We start from the raw sequence: 22290 nt of genomic DNA, 5'->3' as shown, positions 1-22290 counted from the left end.
ACAGTGGCGCTGCGAATAAATCGTGCGGTAGGATATAGAGGCGTAAAAACGGGTGGGGATAGAGTAGTAGAGCCGGTCGATGTAAATTTTCGTGAAACATTGGGACCCGCGAAATGTCGTGGTTAAACCGGCGAATAATCGTCATCCTCCTCCGTGTACACTCGAATTTCACTCGAAATCATTCTCCTCGTTTTGTCGAGGCTCGATTATCCTCCGCTGTGAAGAGAGGAAGAGAGCGGATGGGTGGATGCTTGCGACTCGAGTATTATGTACAGTCTGGAGCAGGGATTCATAAAAAAAGAAAAAGAAAAAGAAAAAAAAAATGAAAGAAAATGGAGGAAATACGATGAAACAAAACCTATTTTGCGTCGAGTCATGCAGCCAGGGTTTGTGAGTCGAGCTTTCTCGTTTCCCTTCAGAAACGAATTCGACGGTGCTCGTTTCCTTTTTTTCTTCTCCTCTTCCTTTTTACAACTAATCTCCTTCTTTATCTTACTATATTGTTTATATTATTATATTTTGTAAGAAATTTAATATTATATAATTTAATATTGAATATTTATATTGAAAAAAATATTTTAAGGAACTTCTTTCGAATTAAAATTAATAAATTGATTTTAATTTGACTTTTTAAATTGTTTACAAGGTTCTCAATCTTTATAGACTTGGATTTTTTTTAATTGAAAAGATACCTCTCCAATAATTAGAAACTTTCTTAATTATTCCAAATAATAAATTGACACGCAAATTTAAAAGTGCAATTGATAGGAATATAGCTCTCTTTCGTCCAACCTTAACCTTAATTAACGAAAGATCTGACGATTTAAACATCCACTTAAGCAAAGAGAATGATGAGAAATTGATGCTTGGAAGAATTATTGTGCGTGCAAATTTTTTTATTTTTCGATCATTCGCCTCCCCCCTCTATTTTCCACCGCGACTGTACCTTCCCTTGAACTTACTCCACTCGAGGAAAAGGCGAAGATTTATGGGCACCGGTAACCCTTGACAAGATAAGGTCACCGATCGATTAACGGAGGAAGGGGGGGGAGCTGTCGTTTCCGCCTAATGGCACCTCGATCGATGTATCTCTCCTCTCCTGCCCCCCACTCCTCTCTCTCTCTCTCTCTCTGCATTCTGTCATCTCTCCTCGCGTAATCCAATTCCATCAATTAATGCAATCGAGCAACCTCGAGACGAGATGTTACGAGGAATTGCTCTGTAATTCTTTCTGGAATTCGAACAGAGAGGATCTTGAGGATTTTTTCGTTCTTTGTCTTTTTTTACATTTTGCAAAAATTTCTCGATTACGATCCCGTTTTCCTGCGATTTCTCTCTTTCAATATCGAATGAAATAAAAATGATATCTTCAGATTAATTTAATTCGAAAAGGTATTGTTCTTTGATAGTTTGGAAAGATTTCTTGGGTGCTGAAATAGCAATTTGATTGTTATAAAAATCTATTGTTTTGAGAAACGAAATGAAAAATATCGAACGTGTTCTTCAACAAACAAATGAAGATTTCTTTCTAATAATCTTTTCGATTTTTTTATCCATATATATATTATATCTTATCATTTTCAATTTGAAAGTTGAAATTTTCACGTACTTACAAACTTATGACACATTCCATAAAATCTTTCCAATTTTAGGATCAACGTTGTATTTCCAATTAAATTAAGAGGAATGGAAAGAAAAAAAGAGGAAGAAGGAAGAATGTAAACAGAATAAGAAAAAGAAAAAGATACGAAAGAGAGGAGCGGAAGGAACGATTAAAAATGTTCCATTTCATTGTCGGTGGCGCGAAAATCGATTTCGGTTCGCCGCTCGATTCGGGAAACGAGCATTGTTCTGCCCGATTCCCGATTTCGGCTTGAATTACGCGCCGCTTCAATTTCATTGAAGCGCCGATCGCGTTGGTAAATCGGATAATCAACGGGCGGGGCAGAAGGCGGGCGTAAACGAGCGATTGACAACGCGATATCGCTGGTAATAGGAGTAACTTTATCTCTCTTCGAGGTGTTTTGTTTCATCCTTGCCGACTCTCCCTCCGATGACCTGTAAACCGAGATGCGAGATGGGCCTTACGCGCCTATGTGATTCGAAAACTCATTTGGAATTACGTCATCGTCTGACCGATGTTACGGAGTTGCGGGGAAAATTGAGAATGTCGGGGAGAATAATGGGGAGAATTTCGAAGGATGTGGGATAAAGGTTAAATAATATATCTTATAATTTTATTTTTTGGAGAGATAGAGAAGAATATTTGAAAGTATTTAGTATTAATGTATTGGAATATTGTGAACGAAAGTAAATTAGAAAATAGTGAGAAATATCCTAGTAAAAGTATGGGTATCCCTAGGAATCTAGAATTTAAGTATTGAGACAAAAGGTGGAATCTTAAGGAAGTCTAGAAAATGTAGGATGTTTGAAGTAACATAGAAATATCTTGGTAAAAGTATATAGCAAAAGACAAAGATTTCTAGGTATCCCTAGGAATCTAGAATTTAAGTATTGAGACAAAAGGTGGAATCTTAAGGAAGTCTAGAAAATGTAGGATGTTTGAAGTAACATAGAAATATCTTGATAAAAGTATATAGCAAAAGACAAAAATTTCTAGGTATCCCTAGGAATCTATAATTTAAGTATTGAGACAAAAGATGGAATCCTAAGAAAGTCTAGAAAATGTAGAATGTTTGAAGTAACACAGTGATAGAAATATTTTGGTAAAAGTATATAGCAAAAGACGAAGATTTCTAGGTATCCCTAGAAATATCTAGAATTTAAGTATTGAGACAAAAGATTATCTTAAAGAAATCTAGAAAATATTAGAATAGTTTGTGTAAAGTAACACATTGATAGAAATATCTTAATAAAAGTATTAGTAAAAGATTTCTAGGTATCCCTAGGAATATCTAGAATTTGAGTATTGAGACAAAAGATTATCTTAAAGAAATCTAGAAAATATTAGAATGGTTTGTGTAAAGTAACACATAGAAATATCTTAAAAGTATTAGTAATCATAATTATATCATAAAAGTATTAGTAAAAAATGAAGATTTCTAGGTATCCCTAGAAATAGGTATCCCCTAGGAATATCTAGAATTTAAGCATTGGAACAAAAGATTATCTTAAGGAAATCTAGAAAATATTAGAATGGTTTGTGTAAAATAACAAAGTTATTAAGATAGAAATATCTTAATAAAAATATTAATGAAAGACGAAGATTTCTAGGTATCCCTAGAAATATCTGGAATTTAATTTACTGCGATTATCTTAGATTTAGTCTAGAAACGATATTACTACAGTTACTAATACTTTAAGGATCTAAGGATCTAGAAAGTACCTAAATGGAAGATGCTTATCGTTAGCATCTACCTCTAGGGATACCTAGAAAAATAGATAAATAAGAAATACTTTAATCTAGCGATACTTTAATCTAGTAAAAATCATCTGAAAAATATCACATTGCAAATGATACTCTTGAAGATATTTAAGCACTCTGCTTCGAATCACTTCAAAAATTTCAAACGATAGCAATTTTTTTCTAAAAAGAAATAAATCTAGAAGAGATTTGAAATAATCTCATCGACGTTGCTCTTGTAATTGAAAAATTTAATATTTTCTCTCTATTTTTCTCCCCTTTATTATCTTCGACGAGGACAACGTTGAACAACAATGACGTAGCACCACTGTCATTGCGATATCGATGAAGTTTCTCGCGTTCCATTCAAAGGTATCCGTGCATCGTGCAACAGATATCGATCCTCGTCTATTTACTGTCAACGGTAAACTGCATTTACCGCGATCATATACATACATGTACCACGTGTACCATGAACGCGTTTAACGTCAATCTGTAAGCAGGAAAGCAATGACTGGCGTTCGATTTCTGTGAACGTGTATAACGCGATTATCAAGACATCGATATCCTCCAGTAACTCTATTGTTAACTTATGAGTAGAAGGGAAGAATTTCCACACTTTTATTCCCGCTAATTATTTTTTCATTCGTTATTTTAGCAGCAAACTGGAGGGAAATTATACCTGTTGCGAAAGTCCTAATTTCCAGTCTCTCGTGCAAGAAGTTAATTCACAAAGAAGTTAATTCCTCTGTATGCTTAATTTAATACCATTTAAATATTGTTGCTCCGTGTGAACGATGTAATCGTTGATAAAAGAAAAAAAAAAAAATAAAAAGGAATAAATATGATACAATTTTTAAGAAAAGGTTAATTTTCTCTTACTTTCTCTCTCTCTCGATAATCAAAGAGGGAGAAATATCTTTTCCCTCAACTCTAATATTAACAAAGTAGCTCGTTTCTTGAAAAGATCAATTTTAGCAGAAGATGAAATTTTTCCACGATTTTTAAATTTTCACCGGCAGAAGAGAAGGCGCGATCAAAATTCGGTTTATCCAGAAATCGATGGGGGGATAAGTCGCGAAACCATGGAGATAAGCTTGACAAAAGAACATGTTTACAGTTACGAAAGTTTACGTGTACTGCCTTAGCTAGGGAGCAAACTACACCGACCGAGAGCCAAAGCTCTCTTCATGGTTAGAGCCCTTTGTTCCGCCATTACTGAAAACAGGAAGCTTAGCGCAGCCTAACTAGAAACAATCCTCAAATATTCACTAGTATTCATTGTTCATAGACAACGCGATGCGCGTTCTTGTTCTCATATTTCAAAGACAAAGCGAAAGGAAAGCTTCAAAGCTACTGCGCTAATAAGTTAACTTTGGACAGCATTATACTCGTTACGTTGTTATGTTTATTATCGTATGATCTAAGGAGGAGGAGGAGGAGGAGGAGTAATCTTCGAACAAACTAATTATCCATCGTCTTATAACTTTTCCTCGAATCTAAAATTTTTAGAAAAATAATAGAGAATTATTGGAAGAGAGAAATATTATATTATATTATTAGAGAGAAATATTAGAAAATAATATCAGAAATAGTGTTTAGAAATTATATTCTATTAGTAGTTAGTGATCTAATCAAATGGATTCAAAAATCTTAAGGAAATTTTAAAGGTTATTAAAAATCTTGCAAGCAGTGAGGCAATAAACCAATTCAGGTATCAAAGTGTAGGTTAGTTGTAAAAAAAAAAAACTAGTGGAACACCGATTGAACTTCGTGTCAATCGGTATCTGTAATCTGGATGCTTCGATTCGAGCTGAAAGCTACTATATCAAACTTAACCCTTTGATTGCAAGCCGCTTGAGATCAAGGAACTTGCTGTGTATAGCCAGAAACTTTGGTTATCGTGTATACAAATTAGGGTATCATAGATTTTCCACGTGTTTCAGCAAATATATACATCTATAAAGTAATCTATCTAATGCTAAAAGATTTACAGTAATTATGTAAGATTTACATTTGCAATAATTTTAATCTTGTGATAAAAGATATGATCAAAGAAGAGAGATATTATAAAAGAATGAAATGAATACTTTGTAGAGCAAGTTTAAATGATTTTAAATCCAGACATATGATGATTTTTGATCTTGCAAGTCTTGTTAGAATAGAAGTAATAGAAACAAGTAAGAAATATCTGATTATAATTATTAGAATCATTGAAATTGTATTAAAACTTAGGATTAGAAAAGATTTATACCAGACATCCAAGATATGATCTAGTAATTTTATACAATAGTTAAGCATCTATCTATCAATGTCACATGTTCTTCTTGTTGAGTATTAAAATATTTGAGGTCAATGTTTGCAAGAAAATGTTTCTAATGTAAATTCTTAACAAGCTATACTTGTGATTTAATAAACAACAAAAATCAAAAAAGAACTGAATAATTAAACAACAAAACAACAAAAGATTTAGTGATTAAAGAATATTATTAACAATCGTATATCTTTCATAACAATTTAATACTATTCAAAACTATTCAAATTATAAGCCAACTTAGAAAAAAGAATTGTTACCAATCTAATAAATATTCTTACCAATACCGATAAGACTAATCGCCCAATTCATTCTTTTCACAGCACCATCCTAAATCATTTTCCACATAAAATATTAAATCCGATAAATATCCAACAAGATGTGACGAAAGCCCACAAAATGCAACGATCCACCATGAAGAACGCAAAAATCTTCTCAAAACGAATGTTAAACCTGGACAAGACCGACCGGTTGCTTTCCACGAAGACATCGATCGTCGAGGCCATTATCTTTCGCCGTACGAAACGACTACATCACCTCCCTCTCCCCGCCTCCTGTCTTCCCCTTCCCTTTCCTCTTCCCTCCCCCCTCCGTTCGCAAGGACACGCGATGAAATCCGTGCGCGCACGAACGAGCGAACGAACGCGCCTCCTATCTGATCGTTTGGGCGCGTTTTAACGCTTCATTATCGGCAACAAACCGTTTTATCATTGTATCTCGTCCATATCCTGATTATTGTTTTTTACAGGGCTGTCCGGCTGACCGGTCCATTCGTCACCATGGTGTACAGCATGATAACGGGAGACATGTTGACCTTCGGTATAATATACATGGTGGTGTTGTTCGGCTTCTGCCAGTCGTTCTACTTTTTGTACAAAGGATTCCCGGGAGTGAAATCATCCCTCTACAGTTCCTATCACTCGACCTGGATGGCACTGTTTCAGATAACCCTCGGCGATTACAACGTAAGCCACCATCGTCCCCTATAAATCACCGTTTTATTGTCGCGATTTTCTCTCTTCTTTTTTTGCACGCGTGTTTTCCTTTTTTCTTTTCTCTTTTTTTTTTCCTTTCTGCTTTCAGATGCATGCTGTTTGCACGATTGGAAGGTACGAATTATCGCGTATGCGATTGTAGAAGATTTGGCTATGTACAGGGTGTCTATTAAACATGCAACGAATTAATAGTCTTGTTGAGAGAGAAAAAATTATTTGCGATATACCAGAGTGTTATTCTGTTAATGAGTTTAAGCTTTGTTTTGAATAGGAACGTTGGAATTTATTGTATATTATATATACAAAAACTGAACTCTTTTTTCCATCGAATTGCTATCCCACAATTTATATTTCATCCAATTCATTTTCATTATTCTATATTTAAAAAAGAAAAAAGGTATTAAAACAAGTAAGAAAAGTTAATCGAATATTTTTATTAAAAGAAATATACGCTTTAAAGAGAAAGAATTTTTCAAAACGTTTCACAAACCTTTTCTAAATCGTCCCTCCGTAGTTGGATAGATAAAGACTCGTTTCCAATTTTTCTTTGAAAAAGTTGCACAGATTGTTACCAGTTCTACGTATGTGCATACATTACAGTGGTTGGTTACTGAATGGCGAGAAAAAAGTTGAATGTCGAGAAGGATCGGGGCAATTTCGTAAATCGTGCCAGCATGTCAATGGAGAACGGTGTTGCCAGCACGGTTTTTATCCTCTTTGTCTAGAAGGGTTAAGAATTTAAACACACGCTCGTAAATCAATTTCAATCAGGGGTACTTGCCATTCGCGTTTTTCTGATTATACGCGGCACGTTACACGTTTTCGTTGCAAGAAATTGTTATATTGTTAACGTGACAAAAAACTTTTTTTCTCTTTTTTCTTTTCGAATAAATAGTATAATAATGCGTGTAATTTCGCTTCTCGATTCAAGTTTAATGGAATCTCAAAATAATTTCTGAAAATAATTAAACTTTTTAGTTTTCTTTTTTTGTGATAGAGGAAGAAAAAGTAGAAAAAAGTATTTAAATTTATTTTATGATCTTACGTTGTAGAAAATTTCATCAATATCATATATTCTTCTTGTTGAGTGTTAAAATATTTGAGGTTAGGTTAATGTTTGCAAGAAAATGTTTCTAATGTAAATTCTTAACAAACCATACTTGTGATTTAATAAACAAGAAAAATCAAAAAGAACTGAATAATTAAACAATAAAACAAAAGATTTAGTGATTAAAGAATATTATTAACAATCGTGTACCTTTCATAACCAAGTTTATAAGAACGCCATTTTTGTAACGCCAAGTTTATAAGAACTGATCGAAAAGTTATAGTTAATAGAGAGAATCAAGTGAAATTGTATTACACTATTTATTTGTCCTTCTGACCAGTTGATATAAATAAACTTTTATCGTAATTCACGATCGTTTCCCAATTTCCCAAATATCTGTAAAAAAAAAAAAAAAAAATGAATAATACCTATTCCCTCGTGACTCATCGAAAATAAAAAGCTTAAACGCATAGAATAGGAGGATAAAGATAAAGTAAAATATGAGAGTAATACTTTACACGAAAATCGACAAGTAAAACATTTACTATATATAACGAAATATATATAACGAAACAGAGTTATTATTAAACAATTCCGATTTGTTTTTTTAATTTCCAAAACTCGAAAACTCACGCGTCCACAAAGTAAAAGATAAACGATAGATGAAATGACAAAATAATTCATATTTATCCATTGATATAATAATGAAAAGTATCTCTCAACGAGAATTCAATCTTCAAGCGTCAGTGGTTCTCATTCAATTCCTGGCGCCATCTATTACCAACAACACGACACGCCACTAACAATTCGAGATAGTGAAAAAAAAAAATCACGCGCATCTCACCATAGTTGAGAGCATTGGACGCGAAAATTCATTTTTAATGTAACATCCGCGCGCAATTCCTGCCTTCGTGTAAATTCAATCCGGGAGAATGAAGAACCGATCTCCTCTCCAATCGATAGATCGCGAGCATTTGAAAAAAAGGAAAAAAAAAATTGGCACTCGCAGCTTGGTTTCGTGCATTTCAATTAATCGAATTTCACCGATGAAATATCAAGACAATTCGCACGCTGTATCCGTGGCTAATTGAATTACATTTACAACGATTCCCCCCTCTCTTCCTCCTCTCAGTATCTCGCAGAAAATAACGTGAGTGAACAGTGTTTCCAGATTTCTCGTATATCTTTCGTGTAATTAACGAATCGATTATGCTGTCAAGAGGAAAAAAGATTTATTACATGCAAAACGTTTGCTTAAGATTCGTATCCCTATCGTACAGATTTTCGAATCTAAAATTGACGAATGTATTAATAAATTAGTGGAGTTTGTGTAAAGATGGAATTAAAATGAAATGGAATAAAAATGTTTGTGTTTTGATTAGTGTTAGTGTTGTATTAATAAAACAATAGAATAAGAATGATTTTAAATTTCAATTTTTACAAATCTCTCAATTTTAATAATATATGATTAATGTTTTAATTTAATTAGGAATTTAAATAATTTATTATTAATTATATTATAAGTAGTTTGATTTTTAAAGATTAATTTATATTATTTGTTTATGAAACTTCTAAAAGATTTTATAATTAATGAGAAAATTTTTATAAATTTTGTGCTTTTAAGATAATATAAGATAAAATAGTGAAAACACTTAGTTAGGTTAGGTTAAATTAAATAATTAAAATTTAGTAATTTATGGGCTTATAGTTTAACACTTATTGGTTTGAAATTTCAATATTAAAATTATGATATTAATATTAAAATTAAATAATTAAAATTTAATAATTTATGGGTTTATATATTTAACACTGATTGGTATGAAATTTCAATATTAGAATTAATAAATTAAATTAGTTAATTTCAATATTTTTGTCTTTATTTTTATAATTATTGAAAAATATACATTTTAATTTTTATAACACTATTCTAATTTTAATTCTTTATATATATATATTTAAATATAATTCTAATGTTAAGGCTTAAATATTAAGGCTTATCCACAGTAAAATTTTAATTATTCATATATATTATATTTGTTTAAATATTATAATTTTAACGTTAAATGGATATTGAAATTCGTCCAAAAAAATATAATCCTGATTCAAAAACTCGTGTCAAAAATCGTTTGGATTTCACAGATCCTATAACAATAATTAAACACGCGAGATGGCAGACTAACCTCGAACGGATTTGTCATGAAAAATCGATAACAACGCACTTTTGTCGGTAATACGATTATTTTCGTCGATCAGATATGTCTCGACTTTCTTGTTTTCAATCGTTCGATCGTGCGAGAATTATATCGATAACAATTATGGCGAACGATTGTTCGTTTCAGTACACGGATCTCAGCTACACGACCTATCCTAATTTATCGAAGATGGTGTTCGCCATATTTATGGTACTGGTGCCTATACTATTGTTGAACATGCTAATCGCCATGATGGGCAACACATACGCTCATGTGATCGAGCAGAGTGAAAAGGAGTGGGTGAAACAAGTAAATATTTTGCATGCAATTATTATATATTATAATTAATTAGTGATTTTATAATAGATTTATAGATTTTCTTATTTGTATATCATAGGATAATTGTGTAAAGTTATAATTTTATTAATAGAATTAATTATTTCAAGATTTTTGTTTTTGAAAATTTATCAAATTAGATATTGTTACATAAATATATATTGAAAGATGGAACTATATATATTTCTAAAAATTGACTTTTTATTGGGAATTAAAAATTTCGATGAAATGAAATCTATTTAAATTTAATTAATTAAAATTAAAAATTTTTAATTTATTTAACGAGATTTGAAAATGAATTAATAACGAATTCTATTCATATAATATTTTAAAATAAAATATGACATTTACAAATACGTCAACCATATTTGAAGAAAGAATTTAATAAAAATTTCCTGTTTAATTTACGAGTTAAATTAAAATATCGTAGAATTTCACAAGAATCCTATGTTTGAATGGTTATAGTGGGCTAAAATCGTGGTTTCTCTGGAACGTGCAGTCTCACAGAAGGATGCACAGAATTATTTGCAAGAATATAGCATTAAACTGGGACCTGGAGATGACCCAAACAATCCTGCCGCGGAGCAGCGAGGAGTTTTGATTATTAAAAGTAAATCGAAAACCAAGGCGAAGCAACGCAAAGGCGCGGTAGCTAATTGGAAGGTGATGTATTTCCATCTTTTTGCTATGAATTGCTTGCTATGAATATATATATATAAATTTGATTTTTTATTCCACTATTTTAATAAATTTTTTTCTCTCCATTATATACATAATTCAATTACTTTTTTGGAAAAATTTTTTTTTTATTCATAAAATAATTTTTGTTGTGAAAATAATTATTATAAATTAATGTAATGAAATTATGTAATTAATTTTCAAATAGAATGATGTATATATTTTTATCTGATATTTAATTTTCTTATCTTTATTGATATTGAATTCTATTTTTAAACTTTAATATTAAAAGTTAAAAAAATGGTTTAAAGGTTATGTCGATTATAATAAAAGATTAACATAAAATTGAAAACATGTTTGATAATGAATGATGATGAAAAAATAGTGTGAGTAGAAATAAGTGTGAAGTAAATAAAAAAAACTATTTGAAATTAAGTTCATTGTTTGTCAAGAGATTTGCCTAACAGCGATTTGTAAACTGTTCTGATTGGAGTGGTAATAAATCGAGAGATAGTAGAGGATGAAAATGGAAATGGATTGGGTTGATTGAGGAGTAGTTGGTTGTCGATTTTTCTCAGTTTGGAGAAGGTTAAAATTTCTGTTACATTGCTGTTACTGGACAATTGTCGTTCGCGTGTTTGAATTATTTTTTGTATCATATAATTATAGAACTTATTAGAATTTAATAATCATTTTTAATGAGATTACAATGAAATAATTTATCGAATTTATTCAAATGTATCGATTTCAATATCAATATTCAATATTTCGATTATCATTATCAATTATGCAATGCACAATTCAATTTTTTTATTTTCTAATTTTTAAAAAAATTGTTTATTATTTAATCATTTATTTTCAATTTTTGCGTTTTCTGATTGCAGCGTGTGGGCAAAGTGACGATAAACGAATTAAAAAAACGTGGTTTAACAGGAGAGGAATTGCGACGAATTATGTGGGGACGAGCTTCTTTTTCTACACCTGTCAGAGTAAGGTAATATTCACTCTTATATATTGTTTAGAAAATTTTTTCATAAAGTATCGATTAACAAAATTTTCCCTTTTTTGAAATATTTATTATAATTCAAAATTAATTATGCAAAAATTAATCTTTCCATTTTTTAAATAAACAATTAGAATTTGTTAAATATCATCTCAAAAGTTTTTAAAAATTAATTTTTTTTATATTAACAAGTAATTTTTTAATTTTCTAAAAATGTAATCTCCTTAATTTCAAATTAATTTTTATATAAATTAAAAAAATATTTAAATAAAATTTTATTTATTTATAATTACGAAACATTAATCGTTATATTATCTTCATTTTTGATCTTCATCTTCTTCCTCCTTTTTTATGATTCAAATATAAATGTTATGAAATAATTTAAAACACTCGTAAGTTTCTATTAACATCGTTAATTGATTCATTTACGACATACCAATTAAGCGATACAATATACATACCTACATATGTAGATTGTGTATCAGTTTGATTGGAATGCGATATAATTGACCTTGGATTTGTGGCGGTTAATATGCAAGGCGTCAAGGTTACGAAACCAGATATTAACGTCAATAAACGTGTTACATTCGATATCGAGAATATTGAGAGATGTGACACGTGACTCGATAAATTATGTATGATCTAGTAGAGAGTGATATTAGCGACCGCGATCCTCGACAAATCTATTGCTAGGAATTCTCTTGTTATGGTATCTTGCTTTAAGGACACTGGAATTTCCACCAATTTGTGTTAATAATCCTTCTATCATACGGTATAGTGTTTGAAATATAGAATATATGAATGAATACTGTGAATTTTAAGTAGTTATATCATGTGCATGTTACAGTCAATTATAAAAATCTTAGCACAAATTTTTGTACAAAGTTTATACACAGAGAAATCTAACCTAAAAAAATTTTCAGTGAAAATTTCAATGTATATAAAATATAATGAAATATATTATAGAAAGAGTGAAATTAAATTTTAAGTTTAAAAGTTTGTTTATACTTTTATATAATTTTATATTTATTTTGAGTATTATTAAAATATAAAACTAAGGATTTTAGAAATGGATTAGAAACGTATTTGACAAAAATTCTACTACGCTGTAAGACAGATTATACAATTTTAAATTTAATATCTTTTTAAAATATATCATTTTGTAAATAGTTTATATCGATTATTTTCTTGAAATGTTTTCTTTCTCGTATCAACATTAAATATTTAGAATAACGTATAATTGTACTTTATTATTATTGTTATATTATAACAATAATACATTCTATAATCATAAAATTTTTATCTATAATTTCATAATTTTATTAGAGTTATAGGTACAATTTTAAATATCATATTAGAAAACATTCGTATTAATTTTAATAGGATTTTAATTTCGATTTATTTTAATGCCAAAGAAATTATAGAAAATTATCCAGATACTTAACAGCTTTTCCATCGATTCGGTAATTATCACGATATATATTTAGCATAATATTTCGAACTTTTTTAATTACCGAACTTAAATAATTAGACAAAATGACTTCAGATGGTTTTAATATCTCGAGAAGTATTAAAGGCATTAGAGCCTGAATCATTTAAATTTTATGTGTTATATTTTACGATAAATACGAGAAGGCGTAACATTAAGAATGGATATTATACGACGTACGTATTACCATTACAAAAATCGAATAAAATCGCAAGTTTTATATTTTTTTTGTAATCGATATATCGGTGTTTCTTAAAATATTTATGGTAAACCGCGACATGCATATTCTGTTCGATTTCAATCGCGTTTTTTTCAAACGTTATTCTTTTAATTTAAATATTCAGATAAATCTCAAACGTACAGGTTTATGAATTTTCAAAATTATTGCTCTCGGTTTCATTTGAGTTTCACTTTTGCACGTAAATTAATTTCTTTGAATTACATACTCGAATTACATACTCCATCGAATAGAAAAAAACTCATAAAATCGTGCATATAGGATTTTTAAACGAGTATTTTTAATTAAGAATAAAAAAAATAGTAATAATAAAAATTAATTATTGATTAATTTATTTATAAGATTGTATTAATCGGTGCCAAATTTCATGATGAGTTGATCTTCAAATATCTTTTTTAATTATTTTACTTTAATGATCTTGAGCGATTTTCAAATAATCTTAAATGTTTTCAAAATAGATCATCATAATTTAAAATCTAATCATTTAAAATATACTATGAAATTAAACATTCTTTTCTTTAAAATAAAATATTTATTTTATAACAAATTTACAATTTTTTATTTAAAAAAAAATATATATAAATGATTTAAATCTTTCCATTACTTTTTTATTATAATTTTGAATTTAATTTTTCATTTATGTTTTATCAATATTACCCAACTTACTCTATTAATGTTTACAGTATTAAAAATTTTACATTAAATTAATAATCAATAAACAATCCATTATGAATTTAACAATTTTTAATTTATTATAAATAAATAATTACTAAAAGTTTCTTTTATATTATTGTTGAAACATTTGAATATACATGATTCAATATATATATTTTATTATTGAGTGTAAATTTTGTAATATAATAATAAATATATTTTCATATGTATAATAATTAATTAAAGAATTCAAAGGATAAAAAAACAAACGATTCTCTTATTTCATGATAATTATATATAATATATTATAATTATCGATATTATATTATATATAATCTTAGTCAAAAATAAATCATGCTCTCATAAATTAATTATGTTATAGAATTAATTACAATATAATTATGTAATCAATTATATCCATTAAATAACAAATTAATTATAATAATCAAAGTTAATTATTAGAAAATTAGCTGTTAATTATAAAATTATTTTATATATTAAAATGACCAAGTAAAAAAAGACTAATTTCTGCGCAGTCCAAAAGGGGTCGAGCCTCAAGTTTCTGTGGTGACCGCCGGTTTCGGGGACGCATTGACCACAGCTTTGGATGTCATGACGTTCGCCCACGATCTCGACTTGTCCACCGCAACGGAAGGAATTCCAACCAACATCGATGCCAAGCAGTCGAAACCAAAGAGTGCTACCAAGGAGACGAAATCGACGGTGAATAATCAGCAGAACGTGACGACAAACATAGAACCATTGAAATCGACCACGGAAAATGTGGACGATCAGGCGAACAATCCTAGGGAAAAAAAAGTAACTAGCCAAGCTGCGACCGTACACGAGATGAATTTGAAGAATGCGAATCGTAAGTAAAATGAATATCTATTAAAAAGATAAATGTTAAAAAAAATTTTAAAAAGTAATAATGGAAAGAGAAATATACTATATTATGTTTTGTGAATTTTTCAGAGATGTCTGGTAATTTTCTTTTATAGATATGTTAAAAATTTCTTTTAAATATTTTTTTAAATATTTTGAACGAAAGAAATTATCAAGAGTAATATTTTTATATTTGATTTTGACTATATTTTATTTTGCTGAAGAAAGTTTATATTAATATAATGAAAAATGATTAGAAGTTTAATGATTAGGTTAGGTGAATTCAAAATAGATGTTTCACAATAAAATTGGAAAAATAGCTTTATAATTATAATTATAAAATTGTATTTTTAACAAAGGAATTATGTATATTTTCAAACATCTGACTTGAAAAAAAATTAGATTAGATTAAATTATATCGAATTCGATATTAAAATAAATAATTGTATTTTTAACAGAATATTTTGATAAAAACATAAATATAAATTCTCGGTTCAATTAAAAAATTCATTCTGATAAAATATTTTTTATATAACATATTATACATTACAATCAATTCAATGTAGACTAATTCTTACTTTTTAAATTTATCGAGCAAATTTATCGATTTTAATTAAAATAAAGATATAATAAGATTAAGGTTTTTAATTAAAATAAGGATTAAACGAACAATCTTCCCTTGCTTTTAAAACTTCTCTTTGCCAATTATAAATAATTACACCCTTTTAATATAAAAGGGACACAATAATAAATATATATGTATATAAATCTTTCTTTGAACTGTTTTTTACATATCTCTTTATAATTCGTTTGTTAAAATTTTATAATGAAGAAAAAAAAAGAAAAAGAAAAAATTAATAATACTATATATATATATATATATATATATATATATATATATATATATAATTAAATCAATTCTGTATGAATACCAATTCTCAATTTAATTTACATAGATAAATCATAAATGATTTAACAAGATCCATTTTCCAAATATGGTATCATCCATTTATAGAATAATATTGAGGAGTGGAATAATTAAAATAAAATTAAAAAAAAAAATTCGAGATAGCCAGAATCAAATATTTCAAGTTTTAGTTCACTTTGGTTTGTTATCGAGTCTCGTTAATTCGGCACTCAATTAAATGCCTTGCAAAATTCTTTCCTGGTTACCTCAATCATTATGCTTGCATAATGATCTATGCACATACAAGATGAATGCTTTAAAATCGATTACTTATGACTCGATATTATTTTAAAGAGGAGATAAAATGGCAATTTTAATCGAGATAATTTGTTGATCAAAATGAAAGGGTTTATCGATTAATTTCAAAAATAGTGTATTAGTCAGGAAATAATTAATAATATTACATTTCTTTCATTTGTCGAACACATCATTATATAAATTAATACAATTTTGGCCTAATTGTATTTAAAAATTGTAGCATTTTGCTATTAATCTTTTTAATTGTCAATTTTATTTCAACATTTCCATTAACGAAAAATATTTTTTTAATTTTTTTTTTTTTTTTTTTTTTTACTGAATATTTTCACATCAGGTTGTAGGTTTTAATTACTTTCCAATGGATTTGATTAAAATATATTTTTTAAGTATTAAATATTATTTGACATATTTTTTTTATCAAAAAATATCTCTATGAATTTATATCAGTTTTTGTCTCATTATTTTTAAATGATTATTAATAATTTAATATATTTATTATTCAAAGTGGAATTAATTTTTTTATAAATCTTCTTGTGTCTTGTTAAATTCATTATCAGAATAAATTAAATTAAATATATATACATATGTTTTTTATTATATGCTGAGAGAATGCACAAATATTTTTATTAAGTATTAAATAAAAATCCATGAAATAAATATACTTTTTATGTCTTCATGAAAATTAAATTTCATTAAATTTCTGACAAAACTTTCTAAAATAATTCCATTTTTTTTTTTCACTTCCACACTAAAATTTAATTTTATTAAATTATTACCACAGGTTCACAAAACTCGTTTATTTTATCATTCTTTTCAATTAATAGACTTTCATTCCCGTTGAAACTAAAAATTGTATTTCTAACTTATCAATACTTTTGGCAAATATTTTAAAAATATATAAAAGTATTCAATAATAATAACAAAAATATAATGTAGATTAAATTATTACAATAATGAAAAATACAATACTTTTTCAATTCGCAATTTCCATTATTTTAAAATTTTCATTAACATATACTTCTTCAACTCATAATCCGTCAAAATTATTTTAAATCCTACCCTTCAAATATCTTACCATTCAAATATACTTTCATTCTTCATATACATATTTTTCATAAATATTATTTTTAAAACTTACACTCTCAATATTTCATAACTCACACTCTCCAGAATTATTTTTAATATTTTTATCGCACAAATATTTTCATACCTCAATATTTATGATATCCTTGATGGATATCATTTTCGAAAACTAATATTTAACATACGTATTTTTTATTATTTAAATTTTTAATATTCGCACACCTACCACTACTATACCAGGCGAATACAAATAGACAAACAGATGTACACGCATAAAGACTTGATTAACGTTTCGAACAGAAACGTATTTCAAATATTTTATAGCGTCGCTGCGATGCTATTTCCGTTGTCCTTGATCTCGTTTCCGCCCACGAGCAACATAACAAAATGTCACTGTTTCAAGCATCGGTACACAACAAGCATTCCCCATTCTCCCCTCCTCTCCACCACGAAAAATAATTCACATTCGTCAGGATTTAACGCAGCTTTGCCAACTTTTATTACGATCACGGCCGCTTTGTATGCATCGCGTTAATAAAACTTGGGGGGGGGGGGACATAGTTCCGCGCATTAAAATAATGAAAACCAGTCTATTTTCGCTGTGCGGCGATGAATTTTCAGAGGAAACGGATTTTCATTAAAAATCGAATGTCCGCATTGTGGAAATGATGATTCAAACTTAATGAAAAGAAAAAAAAAAAGGAAAAAAAAAACACCTGCTTTGCTGGATTTTCGTTGATTCATCCATTGATTTTCGAACGAATAAACTCGAGAAAAATATGTAATACGATACGTATCCAACTCCATGTATGCATCCTACTGTGTATATGTTTTCTCATTTGAAGGTCGAGAAAGAAAAATAAATAAGATAAGTTATGTGGAACTGTTACTGTGGAGTTTGATGACAATACATCAGTTTGTAAACAAAAACATAATTCATTTAGAATTATAAAATTGAGAGAATTGTTGTAATCTTGATGAAAAGAATACTTGAATACTTAAAACATTAGAATCAGCTTCTAGTGTCTAAATATCTATTTTATGTATAAATGATAAAGTAACAAAAATAAATAGATATATATAATTATATTTCTATCTTAATAAATTATAATACAAATTTTGTCAGAAACATTTTCAATGATCATATAAGAAAAAAATATGAAATTATTCACAGGTTTCATTGTTCTGGTGTTAATATAATAAACATAATGTTATGAGCCATTCAGATTGATTTATATCTAGCTTGAATGTCAGTCTAGAAAAATAAGAGTTCATTGATATTAATATTGCTTTATAATTTGATGTTGTAACTTTGTCAATTTTGAAAGTAACGAATAACAATGAAATTGACAATTGAGATTTGTAAAAAAAACTTAATTAAGTATTCAAAAAGGACCAAACCTTTCTGCATCCAACAATTATAATTAGTGTAAAGATGAAAAACCTGCTTATATCTGTAGGATTTCTTTTCATTACAGAAATATTGAAAGGATTCTTCCCATGTAATTTAATACTTCTTTATTCCTGGTTTATTTGTTGTTGGGTGAAGTTTATTTGAATGGTATTTGTTTCAGAATATTGATCCTGGTGGCAAGTTGAAATTTTTGAAATAAAAAAAGTATAGAATTACAATTTTTTGTTTAAGATAAATAACATACAATTTTATTGTATACGTTTTTGAATATTCTTTTGTATATTTTTTTGGCTTGGAATATGTGTTAAAAATTAATTAATTATTTTAAGATAACTTCTATTTCATTTTTAATTTTTTTAATTGAAAAATTCAGTGAAAAGTTAACGAACAATTTTTGAAATATAATTAATAAATACAATTTCAATAAACATTACATTATAAAAATAAATCTATAAATTATTTCATTTTTGAATTGAATTTTACAAATGTCTAATCTTATTTAAATAGCAAGCATAAACATTAAAAATAAATAAAAAAATATTATAAATAGTAATATAAATATTATATATAAAAATTAAAATAATGATTTTACAACAAAGAAACTGAATTTTTAAACAAAATAATTACATATTTTCATAATTACATGATTATAAATACAAAACAAAATATTTTTACCTCAAATTGAAAGGCAATATCTCTAAATATCTGATTTTAAAAATTTTTAGATTACAAGAATTTCAATATTCAAAAATTCAAACATGGTCTTGAAAATAATACATATATCCATTTTTTTTTCAATGTTTATTTTAACAATTCATATGTTTCACGATACATTGAATATTTAAAAAAAAATATCTCGGAATACATATACATATATTTGTTCCAGATTCGAGCGTGACCGAAGATTTTCAGGATCCGCTTTTGGAACTTGTGATTGCTTCCGAAAATACGAACGATCCCGAAACCCTGCTCGAAATAGCGAAACGTGCCGCGGCAGGCTTCGAAACAGAAACCAGCTCTAAAATAAATCTTCAAATTTTAGAACAATTCACGATGACGAAGATATCCATGGATGAGAAGGTCAACGTTACGAGGAAACAATATTTCGTCGAATCCAGTGACAATGACTTTGGAGGTGATGACAAAATTATTATTATTTTTATTTTGGACAACGAATTCATTAAATTTAATCAAGTGAATCTTTTATTTAATTACATTGTTATTTTAAAAAATATTAAATCTAGAATTAAAATTTTTTTTTAGACACTTAATTTATTCTTTGAAGAATTAATTCGAATTTTCAAAACTTCGATGAAATGAGAAAATAAATATAGTTCAGAATTGCACGATTTACATTTTTGCTAGAACAGCACAAACAATTTTGTATAGAACCTAACCTAACTCTGAAGAATCGAGTGACAATGATTTTGGAAGTGATGACAAAATTATTATTATTTTTATTTTGGACAACGAATTCATTAAATTTAATCTTATGAAATTTTATTTAATTACATTGTTATTTTAAAAAATATTAAATCTAGAATTAAAATTTTTTTTAGACACTTAATTTATTCCTTGAAAAATTGATTCGAAACTTCGAGAAAATAAATATAGTTCAGAAAACTGCACAATTTACATTTTTGTTAGAACAGCACAAACAATTTTACATAGAACCTAACCTAACTCTGAAGAATCGAGTGACAATGACTTTGGAATCTACTTCGATGAAATGAGAAAATAAATATAGTTCAGAATTGCACGATTTACATTTTTGCTAGAACAGCACAATTTTGTATAGAACCTAACCTAACTCTGAAGAATGATACATCAGAAATAATGGATGTTCTCTTGAAAATTTTCATTGTCAAGTTCGAGTGAAATATTTAAGAATTATTATGAAACAATTATTATGAGAAAAGATTCTAAATAATCACCATTAAAATGTTTAAAGTATTTCTATAATTGAATTATTCAAAAACGAAATTACCTCTCCTCCAGTGAATTTCACTGGAGAGCGTTAAGCGTCACGTGAATTTCATGAAAATTGATTGTCTTATCGCAGGCGACAACTTGCTCGGGACTGAGGCCCGTCTACGTAGAATAAGATCAGCGAACAACAGATTTATCACGACACGTAGACGGTCACGGAACGTCGACGACGACCTGTCATCCACATCTTCCACGTCTATGGACAGAAATCCTCGATATCAGTCGTTGCTCAACGGCCATGAAAACTCGATCGACCGTCCAATCGAGAGTCGAGAGTGTTCCATAGAAGCAATTAACTCGCAAATAAAGCAGAACGGACCGTGCGAAACGATGAAGGCCAAGGTCCAGAAGAAAAGACCAAAAACGGCCAGAAATAGGTACGTCGTTGTCCAAAACAATGATCACAACGAAATTTATACATTTGTAAATTTGAAATATATTTTCGAAGCAATTAAAGGTTTTTTTAATTTATGGTTAATGAAATTTAAAGTTGTAGAATCTTTTTTTTATAGAAAATTCTTCATTTTAAATTCAAATAATATTATTTTGTGCATTCGCTGTTTAAAATTTACTTCTTTTTGTTAAACAATTTTTTAATTCAACTGTTTACTTTTTAAGGTTAGGATTTCGTTACTAGAAAGTCACTAGGATTAATCGAACGATGAAAGTAATTGTATTAAAAGTATTGAAAGATTCTTTTTTGCAAAATTTCGTTTCAATTAAGTTTATACTTATCTCATAGCAATATTGCACGAGACATCTGACATTTTAACATATCATATATATATATATATTCTTCAACTGTCATCGATCCACCATTATTCATTTCCATACCGTTCAAACGTTTCATAAAGATATACACGCGTAGCAAAACAATTATCATTTAAAGAATATTGGAGAATGGAAATTCGTAGTACGGTTGAACAGTCTTCTTTGATTTTAATGAAATTTCATCGAGGACCGCGCCGCGAGTACGGTCAGGCAGAGAAATGAAAGTATAGAAAACACACAATTTCCTGGACCAAGCTGAAAAAGTAATTACAACATAATAGCCCGAGTTACAATGTTTCATCTCGTTTGTGTTAAGCTACGACCCAACAGAGACACACATAAAAATATACAGGGTGTTCAAGATTTTTGCCAAGATTTTTAAAAATTATAATAATAAAAATTTCCAAAAAGTTTTATTTAAAACGAATAAAAAAGAAATCAAAATTATAACCGATATCAAAAAAAGATCAATGACCTTGGAATGATTTTATTAATTTGAATTGGTTTCATAAGAATATTAATTTGTTAAAAATCAGACTTCTAAGAGATTTATCTATATAACTTGTGATTATCTTAAAATTAACTAAATAAATTTTGTTATCAAGATTTTAT

At 28.2% G+C, this 22290-nt stretch overlaps 2 protein-coding genes and 1 long non-coding RNA gene across 9 annotated transcripts in view; 1 reads left to right on the top strand and 2 right to left on the bottom strand.

The window, feature by feature from the left end:
• LOC409807 (arginine kinase) overlaps positions 1-22290 on the bottom strand; it is a 98365-nt gene that overhangs the window by 31094 nt on the left and 44981 nt on the right. The gene's annotated exons all lie outside the window — the stretch shown is intronic.
• LOC726119 (inactive) overlaps positions 1-22290 on the top strand; it is a 49643-nt gene that overhangs the window by 24146 nt on the left and 3207 nt on the right. For 3 of the 6 annotated variants that reach the window (XM_016911850.2, XM_016911847.2, XM_026446011.1), the window contains 7 exons: positions 6427-6643; positions 10061-10222; positions 10715-10912; positions 11812-11921; positions 14848-15182; positions 19805-20053; positions 20981-21284. In XM_016911850.2, the coding sequence (XP_016767339.2) occupies positions 6427-6643; positions 10061-10222; positions 10715-10912; positions 11812-11921; positions 14848-15182; positions 19805-20053; positions 20981-21284 (1575 nt within the window). Of the gene's footprint in view, positions 1-6426; positions 6644-6761; positions 6788-10060; positions 10223-10714; positions 10913-11811; positions 11922-14847; positions 15183-19804; positions 20054-20181; positions 20392-20980; positions 21285-22290 lie in introns of those variants that run through there. The other 3 variants (XM_016911857.2, XM_026446013.1, XM_026446012.1) reach the window with 3 other exon arrangements.
• Positions 6876-9132, bottom strand: LOC113219389. 2 transcript variants are annotated; one of them, XR_003306474.1, is made up of 4 exons: positions 8240-9132; positions 7719-8117; positions 7164-7628; positions 6876-7048 (listed from the first exon to the last, which is right to left on the bottom strand). It is a non-coding gene; the product is annotated as an uncharacterized LOC113219389 (long non-coding RNA). The 2 variants fall into 2 exon arrangements; XR_003306473.1 differs by having other exon boundaries at positions 6880-7048; positions 7932-8117; positions 8240-9131.

Source organism: Apis mellifera, linkage group LG1, assembly GCF_003254395.2.
Source record: "Apis mellifera strain DH4 linkage group LG1, Amel_HAv3.1, whole genome shotgun sequence".
Classification (NCBI taxonomy): Eukaryota; Metazoa; Arthropoda; class Insecta; order Hymenoptera; family Apidae; genus Apis; species Apis mellifera.
The sequence above is the reverse complement of the archived record's forward strand: the minus strand, read 5'-3'. Positions and strand labels throughout refer to the sequence as shown.